Here is a 12,607-nt window from a genome sequence, read left to right on the forward strand (position 1 = left end):
TGAGGAGGGCCGGCTCTGTGGTAGGTACAGAGCTGGACTCACTGGTGAAGAGGGCTGGCTCTGTGGTAGGTACAGAGCAAATGCTGATAGATGATGGAGAGCACAAAATGCTCTCCATCATGGACAACACACACCACCCCCTGCACAGCACCTTCACCGGGCAGAGGAGCATGTTCAGTGACAGACTGCTGTCACAGTCGTGCTCCACAGACAGACTCAAGAACTCTTTTGTCCCCCTGGCCATAAGACTGTACAACACTTCACTGTTACAGCAGGGAAGAAGCACACTGCGAATTCTGGACTCATTTTTCACTTCTTTTTTTCTCACTCCTCATCTGCACTGCTGACCTCAGTCAGCCTCCAGTTGGACACTTTAATGCATATTGATAGTCACCTTACTGAGCACTGGTCACTTTAATGATAATCACCCTAATCATGTCTGGTTTTATCCTACTGTTGTGTTATGCTACATCTGTAATGGTTGACATGATCACCCTAATCACTCCTGGTTTCACCTTATTGTTTTGGACACTTAATGCTAATCACTACTCCTTTATGTTGCTGAGCATGCCAATGGCCCAATCTGCATCCCTGCATTGACTGTTTAATGACTGTACTCACACCTCTGGCACTACCTCAAACACCTCTGTACATACACATGTAACTAGTTTCTAGAAGGTCAGCCCTTGTTTCCAAGGCTCTTTAACTGTTTACAGGTCTCTTTTAATCAGCACATGTTTTTTTCTCCTCACAAGTTATGTACATTATGCTATATAAGTTTTAAGTCTAATGCTAATGCTAACTGCACAGGTTTAACCTGTAATTATGTTTACTCTTAGTCACATAGGGGCTCCTAAATCTTGTTTGGGGGATTATTGTATACAGAGGGGAGGGGGGACAGCAGGTGTGTATTGTAACTAATGTATTGTGTCCTGCCTGTCTGTATACTGCTACTGGATGCCTTGGATTTCCCTCGGGATCAATAAAGTATCTATCTATCGATCGATCGATCTTCAGCTGAGCTCACGTTAACAATGTATGGCCCATTTTATGTGTTAAAACAAAATGTTAAGACTGGTTGACACGGTGCCAAAGACTGTAAACATTAATCAAATCAAATCAAATCAAACTTTATTTATAAAGCGCTTTTCATACTTTTAAAAGTAGCACAAAGTGCTTTACATGTTAACATCACATTAAAATCACATTAAAATCATTCCCACCATCCCCCACGCATACAGACAGTATCACACTCACAGTCATACTCACAGTCACCCCACGCTCCAACACACATGCGCAGACCTAAACCCATACACACACATGCACACACACCAGCATCAATGATATGGACAGAAGGCTGAGTACGGATGAACCAGGTAAGTAAACGCCAAAGAGGAGCCGTCTGCATCGAGAGCGGCAGATCGGCCGCGGCCATCAGGGGCACCATCACAGGGTGCCCAGGGGAGGCGGGGCCGGGACCCCTGACCTCCACCCAGACACCGCAGGACGGCGCCCAGGCAGCCACAGCCCTCCACCGCTCCCGACACAGAGGGCTCCCTCGGAGGAAACACTGGCAAGAGACGTAAAATACATAAAACTTTTAAAATGAGGCCAAACAATAAACTGAATAAAGCTAAAACCAATAGAATGATGGTAAGAGATAAGTAAACATAAAATGCTAAAATCATAACAGATAAAATGAATAAATATTATTTAAAAGCTAGACTAAAAAGGTGGGTCTTGAGCCTGCTCTTAAAAATATGAGCGTTCTCTGCGGCCCTGAGGTCCTCCGGCAGGCTGTTCCAGAGGCGAGGGCCGTAAAAACTGAAGGATGCCTCGCCGTGGGTGTGTGTCCTGACTTTTGGGATGACTAAAAGACCTCTGCCGGAGGAGCGCAGGGACCGCGAAGGCTCATATGGTAAAAGCAATTCTGACAGATAAGAAGGCCCAAGACCATTAATACACTTAAAAACCATTAAAAGAACCTTAAAATCGATCCTGAAAGACACGGGGAGCCAATGCAGTGATTCTAAAACCGGAGTAATGTGAGCCCGCCCTCTGGTCTTCGTCAGGAGATGGACGAATGGACGAATGGACGAAGCCTGAGTGGCGCTGCCCATCTGTGCTATCTCAATCTAACTTTCAGTCAACGTAACAACAGGCTAAAAGCTGGAGATGAGGCAGACACCCACCTGTCAATCAAGTAAACATTGCAAAAAATGTTTGCCTTTTGTGTGTATGTGTCTGATGCTGTTCCTGGAGCCAGCCTCAATTGGATGGGGCAGGACATGGCACTTCTGCATCGGCTTCACTTTTCAAGTCCAAAGAGACACATTTCATTTGTTTCCCTTTCAGAATATTTACAATATCTCCCTCCATATTGGAAGACACTGCAGAATGCAGAGAGCATCTGGTCAATTTCAAAATGAAATACAATTTAGAGCTATTGATGTTGCCCCTTGTGAGTACTACAACCATATACGTGTATTTTAAACAGTTATGTTTTCCAGGTTTTCCAGGGAGGTTTTCCAGGGAGGTTTTCCAGGGAGGTTTTCCAGGGAGGTTTTCCAGGTTCAATTAAAAAAAAACAAAAAAACTGTTTGGTCCCAGAACAAGTTAGGATGAACTAGCTTAATGAAGGAAAGACTGATGGTTATTATGGTGGGTTTCAAGTTTCAAATCTTCTTAAAGTCTGGTTGGTGGACAGAGACCTGGCAGTCTACAATTTGAAATAAGAAAGAAGACAAAGGAAAGTGAAAAAAAATCCATAAAGTGTTTCACTGAACTATTGTGAGAGGTGAAGTCTAACTCGACTTTCTCAAACACCTTCTGGATTTATTACCTAGCTGGGCAAGAATAGAAGGGTCCCCCACTTTGCGATGGATTTGATCAAGGTTGGCTTCTTTCCAAGAGTTGACTCTTAGCTAATGGGTGTTTGATTAGAACACAGGGCTAAGGCCTTTTCCCCAACACGTGTGGTGTCAAGATTGATGTTGTGGTTCACAAATGAACTGTATTCACATGTCTTAATAGGATTGGTGACTGGACACAGCAGGATGTTGTGCCGGATGAGAGATGTGTGAGGGGACCCCATGACCACAGGAGCAGTGTTTTTGGTTACACCTAGGTTGCTAACTATGTTTAAAGGTTTTTTAGGGGCAACAAGTAGGGGTATGGAATTGAGGGGAGATACATACACCAGAAGCAGGATGGTCATTGGTCCAATTGTGAGTTGCACCAGTATCATTATAACTTTCTGATGATCTATCTATCTATCTATCTATCTATCTATCTATCTATCTATCTATCTATCTATCTATCTATCTATCTATCTATCTATCTATCTATCTATCTATCTATCTATCTATCTATCTATCTATCTATCTATCTATCTATCTATCTATCTATCTATCTATCTATCTATCTATCTATCTATCTATCTATCTATCTATCTATCTATCTATCTATCTATCTATCTAAATACTTAATTAGATTTTTTATGTTAAAACCTCTTAAAGCCAGGTCACACAGTTGTGGACTGGTGAGAGTGTGTGGACAAGCAGAGACACAAAAAATGGTGGCTTGTGGTTGTCTGGAGGTTTTGAGTGAAAAGGACCCCTGGCAGTTTTAACTTTTAGCAACAAAGTGCGGGTCCATGTCAGGCCTACGTCAGCCTTATCTATAAACACTATCGAAAAAGAACGTTTTCAACCTACTCTGAATGAAAAGGATGTCTTCCTCTCACACCGAAATTGGAAGATGGTTGAGCAAAAAGTAGGCTTTTAATTGAATTCTCTACAGCTACACTGCTTTACATGAGTCTGGTACCAAAATCATGTCTCCATAGTTCTGTTGTGACAGTTTTTAAATGTCCTTTTTCTGAAGGAAAATAGTGGAAGGATGAAGGAGGCATATACTCCACTAATAAGTGTGTAGTTCTCCTATCAAAGGACCAAAGCACCTTTTTTTCCAACTTAAACTGAATGATATCCGGTGGGGTGAAATTCGAAGGAATGCTAATTCACAAGTTCGGAGTAACTCAAAACCTTAAGACAAATTTATTTTAACAGTTATGTTGATGTATGTATGTTTATGTGAGAGAAAAAGTGTTTCACCTAAAATTAGAGTTGCAAAAATTACCGACTGTAGCTTGTTATGATATTCTTGGAGAACTCACAGCAGAACGGTTCACTGCTTTCTGTTCAACTAACTAAATCAGTAGTGGTCTGAGTTCTTGGCCCCTTAGCAGATTTATTTGATTTAAATGGCGTATTTCCAGGTTCAAAGTTGTTTATTTTCCCTACTTAAGGGCAATTTGTTTGCAATCAGCAGTAAAATACATACATGCTTACAATACATACCATACATACATGTATGCATGCATACATGCAAACATACATACATACTGTATATCCCAATCAGCATATAACTTGTGTTTTAAATTTACAACAACAATTTGATAATCATTTTGCTTGTTCAACAAACACCATTTCCACAGAAATGTAGCTATTCATTAGTTTATTCAATGAAAAGTGTTGTCTGGGAAATGTCAGATTTAAAAATGTTACCTGAGGTTAATAATTTAAAAGCCTTTCTAAACCAACTATAGAAGAATGCATAAATCATAGGGTTTACAGCAGAATTTAAATATCCCAACCATCCAACTGTTATAATAAATGCTGGTGGTGTTGAGTAATTGGTGAAAGGATTGGTGATTTTACAGATGAAAAATGGAATCCAAAAGGAAAAAAAAGTCCCCATTACAATAGCCAGGGTTTTAGTGGCTTTTTTCTGGCCTGTGTTTGAAGTTTTGACGTTTGCACAGCCTGCGTTCTGTATGCTGCGAAACTGTCTCTGTGCCACCAGAAAAATCTTAAGGTAAACACCAACCATTATTATTCCGGGCAAATAAAAGGTAACCACTGAGGAAACAGAACTAGATATGCCACTCTCAAAGAAAAAACATCCTCCTTCACATACAACATGGTTATAATAAAACTCTTCAACACCCAAAATATTTAACTGCAAAAAGATCATTCCAAAGCCAACAAGAAGTGAAATACTCCAACAGATCAGAATCATGATGAAAACAACATTCACAGATATTTTTCTTCTGTAAAGCAGAGGTTGGCAAACAGCATAGTATCGGTCAACTGATATGAAGGAAAGATTGAAAATTGATGCCGTACAAAACGTGAAAGCAAAACTCATGAAGACTTTGCAGAAAAAGTCACCAAAATACCAACAAGACTCAACAGCATGAATCATTGAAGGAAACATGACTAGTATCCCTAAAAGCAGGTCAGACATAGCCAGAGAGAAAATCAGGTAATTTGTTGGAGTATGGAGCTGCTTAAAATAAGCCACTGAGAAAGTGACCAAAAGATTTCCACACACTGTTAGAATGACTATGACCCCGAAAATGATGTAGAGAGCAACACGTAGGGGTATGGGATAAGTTGTCTTCAAGCATGAACTGTTTCTGGACTCAAAGCAGCGTTCTGGCTCCATCTGTTTTAAAGGAAACAAGAATTGAACAAATATTAATGAATTTTGTTGAGAAGATAAAAAAGAAATGGAAATAAAGTTTGGTTTATGATCAGTGAATCAAAATCATGTCTCAGCTATCTTTTTTTGACACGTGATTCTGCACACAGCTGAGAATTGTTTTGTAAAACATTAGGCTTGTTTTGGCCTTCCCCTTTTGCTGCTCAATTACAAAATCAAATATTTTCAAACATCAATTTTGTCTTATGACAGAATGAAAAAACATGGCAAGTTTACAAACTGAACAAAATTTGTTCAGGATTTAATCCATTCACATCCTACACTTACCTTCCATCGTTAGCAGGATATGCTACATATGAGGTCACCTTTTCTTGTACTACACGAGCTCTGCCTCTGTGGCCATTACAGTGCAAGGTTAAATAAAAAACCTTCAGGAATGGAGGTTGGACAATCTGTCCCAGCAGACAGGAAAAAAAAGTATAGCATGAATATCCCTTCACATTTCAACAATGGGTTCTGAGCTGAAATTTTTAAAGTTCACTTTTTTAATGTTTCTCTGGAAGCTTTACAAATGGCTGACAGGACTCACTTTTCTTGGACTAGTGATCCAGACATCAATTGAAAAATTAGACATGATTTCAACCCCTGTCTGTTTAACAATTATAAAATGTTGTGTGGTTTTTCATTAACAACTATTACATGCCACAAACAAAGCTACCTGACCTTTCAAACCTTTCCAGTCAGTCTGTATGTGCAACTTTACAGAAATGAGAGTAAAGACAGTTATGGCCTATTTGTAGTCTAAAAGAAATAGTCCATATTGTCATTTAAGGTGTAATTATTTATCTCTGACATGCAACGTTTTAATTGTTACTTAAAACCAAATTTTAAAAAATGATAAAGAGCTGTGATCCCCCCTGGCCCCTCCTCCCAAGAATCAATGCACATGCATGTTCCCATGTCAGGGACACTGAAGCTTCAGTGTTTAGCCAGCTCTGCATCGGTCTGTAAACTTTTCTGCATAACCTCTCTTCAAAAGCATCTCCAATATTGATCCTCGTTTGAACACATTTCTGCTTGTGGATCTAATTAGAAACTAGCAGGGGCTTTTTAGGTAAAGTAGAATAAGTTCTATTTGAACTAGTTCATTTGTCTGCTTCCATTGCTTGCACCTATACAGTGCACCTGTGGGGTTTGTGTCTTTGCACAGGTCGCCACTTTTGTCCGCTTAATACTGTTGTCCCCTGTCTCTTGTTGTTATAATCACATAATATTGTTGTTATAAAGACAGCAGAGCGCTGTCCTCTTCCTGTCCCTGTTCCAACAGAGGGCTGTCTGCTTCCTGTCCCTGTTCCAGCAGAGCACCGTCTGCCACCAGCTCCGGCAGAGCGCCGTCTGCCACCTGTCCCTGTTCCTGCAGAACGCTGTCTGCCACCAGCTTCGGCAGAGTGTTGTCTGCTTCTAGTCCCTTTCCTGCTGAGTGCCGTCGCCGTCAAGTTGAGGTTTCCTCAGCAATCAGGCCGACGCCCGACAACGCCTCCTCGCTGGTCCGGCCGACGCCCAACGATGTCTTCTCACCGGTCCAGTCGACACCTGACAACGTCCCCTTGCCGGTCTGGCCTACTCCCGACGACGTTTCCTCTGCGGTCTGGCTGACGCCTGAGGACGTCTCCTGCGGTCTGGCCAACACCTGACGTCTTCTCCTCTGTGGTCCGACCGACAACTGATGTTCCTTTGTCGGCGGTCTGACTGGCTCCTGGGCCTTTGGAAAAGGTCCTGCCCTTTGCTGGTCGGTCACAGGGCTGCCCACCTGAACTGACTTCGGCCTATTTGCCTGAAGTTTTGGATTTTGTTTTTTGACTAAGTTTTTGCCTTTTGTTTAATAAATGTTGGTTTTCTGCAAGTTGGTCCTCCTCCCTGTTTTTCCATCACTGACTGTGACAAGGTCATCTAAATAACTAATCAACTTACCCTGTTGATTTCTGAAACAAGGACTTACTCAAGCGGCCGAGTTGATTGTTTCAGATATTTCAGTTGGAAAACATATTCAACATCTTGTTACATATTGTTGTGCTATTGTGACAGTTTTGACATTTCGCATTTCTGAGGGAAAATCAGTTAAAGGTTGAAAGTTACAAATGCTCCACCACTGTGTGTAGCCCTCCTATATAGACAGAGCAAAGTATCCTTTTCTTCCAACTTGAATTGAATGATATGGTTTGAAATTCTGAAGAATGCTAATTCACGAGTCAAGAGAATCTCAAAAGCTTAGAAAAAAATTATTTAAACACAGTTATGGTGATGCTTATACAAAAATTCACAGTATCAAAAAAGACAGAGCTTGTGAAACTATCTTTGGAAAATCCCAGCAGAAAGTTCCTGCATTCTGGTCAACAGACTAAATAAGTGGTGGTCTTAGTTGTTTCTAAAAGGCCACTTAGCAGATGTATTGTGATTCAAATTGCACATTCACGACATCATTTTCATGATCATTTGGATTGTAAAGATAAAAAACATTCCCAAAATGTTAGCTTTGCATCATTTCTTCTATAAAGCAGAGGTTGGCAAAGAGTATCAATCGAATGATGTGAAAGACAGATTAAGAATTGATGCTGTACACAACATGTAAACAGAACTCAATTAGACTTTACAGAAGAAGTCATCAAAATACCAACAAGACTCAACAGTTTGAATCATTGAAGGAAACATAGTATCCCTAAAAGCAGGTCAGACATAGCCAGAGAGAAAATCAGATCATTTGTTGGAGTATGGAGCTGCTTAAAATAAGCCACTGAGAAAGTGACCAAAAGGTTTCCACACACTGTCAGGATTATTATAACTCCAAAAACTATGTAGAGGGAAACACTTATGGGTATGGTAAAAACAAAATAGGAGTGAATTTAGTTGAGAAAAAAGAGTCAGAGGAATAAAGTTTGGTTTATGATCAGTCAATCCAAATCAGACATCAATTGTCTATTTCTTTTGCACACAGCTTAGAACTACTTTGTAAATCATGGTCATTTGTTTTGACCTTCCTCATTGCTAAAGACAGTCTGATTAATAAGAAACAAACATTTCAAGTCATTAATTTCTACTTCATGAAGAAATAAAAAATATGAGCATTTGCAAGTTCACATACACAAAGTAAATCCTAAACTTACCTTCCATAGTTAGCAGGACAGTGTGGCCAACAGAGCACGATCTGAGCACATATGTGGTCTGTTTATCTTGGACTATATGAGCTCTGCCTCTGTAGCCAGTAAAGTCAGAGGTTAAATAAAAGACCTTTAGGGATGGAGGTTGGACAATCTGTCCCAGCAGACAGAAAAAAAAGATACAGCAGGCAGTAAATGTCCCTTCACTATTAAACAATGGAACTTAAAGTGTTAGATCTTAAACATCATTTAGATTAGACTAAGTATGACTTTAAGAACAAATTAACTAAACTAAAAATAAAAATAAATAGACAATCAAACAAAAGAAGAGAAGAGAGTTTTCACCTGGATTTAAAACCTTTATAGTTTGTTTTCATCTCTTGAACTTGAGTTTTTATTGAAGTGTAATTTAAGTTATTCACTTATTAATGGAGATAAAACAACTTGGTTTGACTTCTACAAAAATAATCTACATTTATGTTTGTATAAAATAATTAGTTACTTGTGTATGTTTTCTTTCATTACAAATACAATGAAATACAATTCATGATAATAATAAAAAAAAAACATGTTCTGATGTTCAAATGTCACAATCTCAAAAAATTCTTTAATATTAACTTTAAGAAATTCATTGCAGGGGTAAATATAAATTATCTTCCTGAAAACTGTGTCTTGGTGAAATGTGATGAGTGATTTGTTAGTACTTCTAACATTTTGATTAGAGTCCTCTTTTCTTTAATGACACACGAAACACAGCACTTATCTTTTTTCTATTGTTCATCAATTAAGTCATTTGCAAGTACCAGAGTACCTGAACCTTTTAGTTCTGGGGATCTTTGGTCAAAACGGGGCTTAATTTTTTTCTCGTATCAAGCATTTATTGCTCAAACATAAAAGGTAACATTGAACTTTACATAACTATCATTTGTGTTCAATGCAGCACCTACATGCCTCTTAAATCAGACTTAAATTCTTCAAAGTATTATATGAACAGAGAAACTATTGACGACTACTTTGTCAAGCTTTGAGAGAAAATGGTGTCAATGTATATCCAGAGTTTGCTTTGAAATAAGTTTAATTACAGGTCAAAAACTGTTTTTACATATGCACTCTGTATGATACATAATTAATGCTGTTAACAGCTGGAGACTAACCTATATCAGATTAGAGGGGGGTGTGTAGTATCCTGAGGCAAGACATGATGTAAAAAAAACAACGCAGATAAAACAGACAAAGTAACAGATGCTAAAGTGACAATATTTGCCTTTATGTCAATGCTATGTGTAGTCCAACGGAATTAATATATCAACACAAATGTCATGACCTCTGCTTCATCCGAGCTTGCAGCGTGTGCTCTTGATTGCAGGAGTGGGATCAGGTGTGTAGAAGTTGGGCTGCAGTAAAATTCTTGTTCTTTGCCTGCAGTTACCCTATGCTCAACTTCTGCCTTCTCCTGCGTTAACCGGATTCAGATCGGATCAGCACACATTATAGACTCACCTACCTCCGCTCATTATCCTCCCCTGAACTACAGAATGGACAGAAGGAGTTAATCAGATGAAAAGCATAGTTTAAGGGCAACAGTAATATATAGGTGAAGAAGTACATCACCAAAATATTCAAGGATGCCTATTTCTGTTGTGGCACTATTGACATTTCCTGTTTCTGAAGGAAAATCAGTTAATGGTTAAAAATACTCCACTTTTTTGGTGTGTAGCTCTCTTATTAAAGGAGCAAAGCATTCTCTTTTTTTTAAATTAAACTGGATGATGTTCAATGGGGTGAAATTCATAAGGATACTACTCACAAGTTAAGAGAAACTCAAATGCTTAGGACAACATTATTTTAACAGTTATGTTGATGTTTATGTGATCAAACATCAATGTTAAAGCAAAAAGGATAGAAGCTAAAATGAAAAGAGCCTGGGATAATATCATTCGACAAATTCCAGCAAAAAAAGGTTCCACTGCATTCTGGTCAACCAACTAAACCAGTGGTGGTCTGTTGTTTACTTCACAAAACCTAAACTGTTCATCAGTTTATTCATTGAAAAGATTTGTCTGTGAAATGTCAGATTTAAATATGTGACCTGAGATTAATAATTTAAAAGCCTTTCTGAACCAACTATAGAAGAATGCATAAATCATAGGGTTTACAGCAGAATTTAAATATCCCAACCATCCAAGTGGTACAATAAATGTTGGCGGTGTTGAGTAACTAATGTAAGGATTGATGATATTTGAAATAAAAAATGGAGTCCAAAAGAACAGGAAAGCCCCCATTACAATAGCCAGGGTTTTAGTAGCTTTTGTCTGGCCTGTGTTTGATGTTTTGGTTGAGGTCACACAGCCTGAGTTCTGTATGCTGCGAAACTGTCTCTGTGCCACAAGAAAAATCTTGAGGTAAATGCCAACCATAATTATTCCAGGAAAGTAAAAAGCAGCCACCGAGGAAACAGTACTAGACACTCTACTCTGAAAGAAAATACATCGTCCTTCACATACAACATGAGTATAATGAAACTCTTCAACACCCAAAATATTTAACTGCAAAAAAACTATTCCAAAACCTATAAGAACTGAAATACTCCAACAGATCAGAATCATGATCAAAACAACATTCACAAATATTTTTCTTCTGTAAAGCAGAGGTTGACAAACAGCGTAGTATCGGTCAACTGATATGAAGGAAAGATTGAGAATTGATGCTGTTGCCAACATGACAGTAGAACTCATGAAGACTTTACAGAAGAATTCACCAAAATACCAACAAGACTCAACAGCTTGAATCATAGCAGGAAACATGAATATTAACCCTAAAAGCAGGTCAGACATAGCCAGAGAGAAAATCAGGTAATTTGTTGGAGTATGGAGCTGCTTAAAATAAGCCACTGAGAAAGTGACCAAAAGGTTTCCAGACACTGTTAGGATGAGTATAAACCCGAAAATGATGTAGAGAGCAACACGTAGGGGTATGGGATAAGTTGTCTTTAAGCATGAACTGTTTCTGGACTCAAAGCAGCGTTCTGGCTCCATCTGCTTGAAAGGAAACAAGAATTGAACAAAATAAGAATGATTTTTTTTTTTAGCAAAAGAGTTATCGGAATAAATTTCAGTTCATGATCAGTGAATTAAAATCAGGTCTCAGCTGTCTATTCATTTTGATAGTGATTCTGCACACAGCTTAGAACTACTTTGTAAAACATTAGATTTGTTCTGGCCCTCCCCTTTGCTCATGACAGTCTGCTCAATTACAGCAACTCCTGACATTTATGTTGTCTTCATGAAGAACTTTAAAATATTGAGTATTGACAAGTTTACATACTGCAAAAATATATTCATTTAAATCCTACACTTACCTTCCATAGTTAGTAGGATAGGATGGCCAGCAGAGCACGATCTGAGCACATATGTGGTCAGCTTTTCTTGGACTAAATGAGCTCTGCCTCTGTAAAGTCAGAGGTTAAATAAAAGACCTTTAGGGATGGAGGTTGGACAATCTGTCCCAGCAGACAGAAAAAAAGGTACAGCAGGTAGTAAATGTCCATTTACAAGACAATGGGTTCTTCGCTGAAAGTCTTTAAAGTTAACTTTTTTAACGTTTGGATAGAAGTTTCACAAATGGCTGAAAGGAATCACTTTTCGTGGACTACTGACAGCAAATCACAAATTGGACATGATTTGAACTCCTATGCACTCCTATGTTTTTAACTATTATAAAATGTTTTTTTTTTGTTAACCAAACAATATTTCATGATTGTTAAATACATGCACAGGGGTTGTGTTTAACAATAATGTGATTTTGTTTTTGTATTTTTTTTTAACTCATTAACTCCCCCCTGAACTGTTTCCATATCGTGGTGGGGGAGTTTCAGAATCTGAATGATCCCAGGAGCTATATTGCCAGGGTCTTTAGGCCCTAGTAGGGTCTCCCAAGACAAACAG

At 38.7% G+C, this 12,607-nt stretch overlaps 2 protein-coding genes across 2 annotated transcripts; both read right to left on the reverse strand.

Moving 5' to 3' along the window:
* Positions 1 to 4,518: 4,518 nt before the first annotated feature.
* Positions 4,519 to 5,511, reverse strand: LOC306830622 (trace amine-associated receptor 1-like; the record flags this gene model as incomplete). The annotated part of the gene is made up of 1 exon (XM_079354209.1): positions 4,519 to 5,511. The coding sequence occupies one exon, from the start codon at positions 5,509 to 5,511 to the stop codon at positions 4,519 to 4,521; it is 993 nt and encodes a 330-aa protein (XP_079210335.1).
* Positions 5,512 to 7,000: 1,489 nt separating this feature from the next.
* On the reverse strand, positions 7,001 to 11,383 carry LOC306830044 (trace amine-associated receptor 1-like; the record flags this gene model as incomplete). The annotated part of the gene is made up of 3 exons (XM_079353265.1): positions 7,001 to 7,342; positions 7,480 to 7,490; positions 10,753 to 11,383. The coding sequence occupies 3 exons, from the start codon at positions 11,381 to 11,383 to the stop codon at positions 7,001 to 7,003; spliced, it is 984 nt and encodes a 327-aa protein (XP_079209391.1).
* Between the last annotated feature and the right edge of the window lie 1,224 nt (positions 11,384 to 12,607).

The sequence above is a fragment of the Symphodus melops genome, assembly GCF_947650265.1.
Source record: "Symphodus melops genome assembly, chromosome: 10".
Lineage (NCBI taxonomy): Eukaryota > Metazoa > Chordata > Actinopteri > Labriformes > Labridae > Symphodus > Symphodus melops.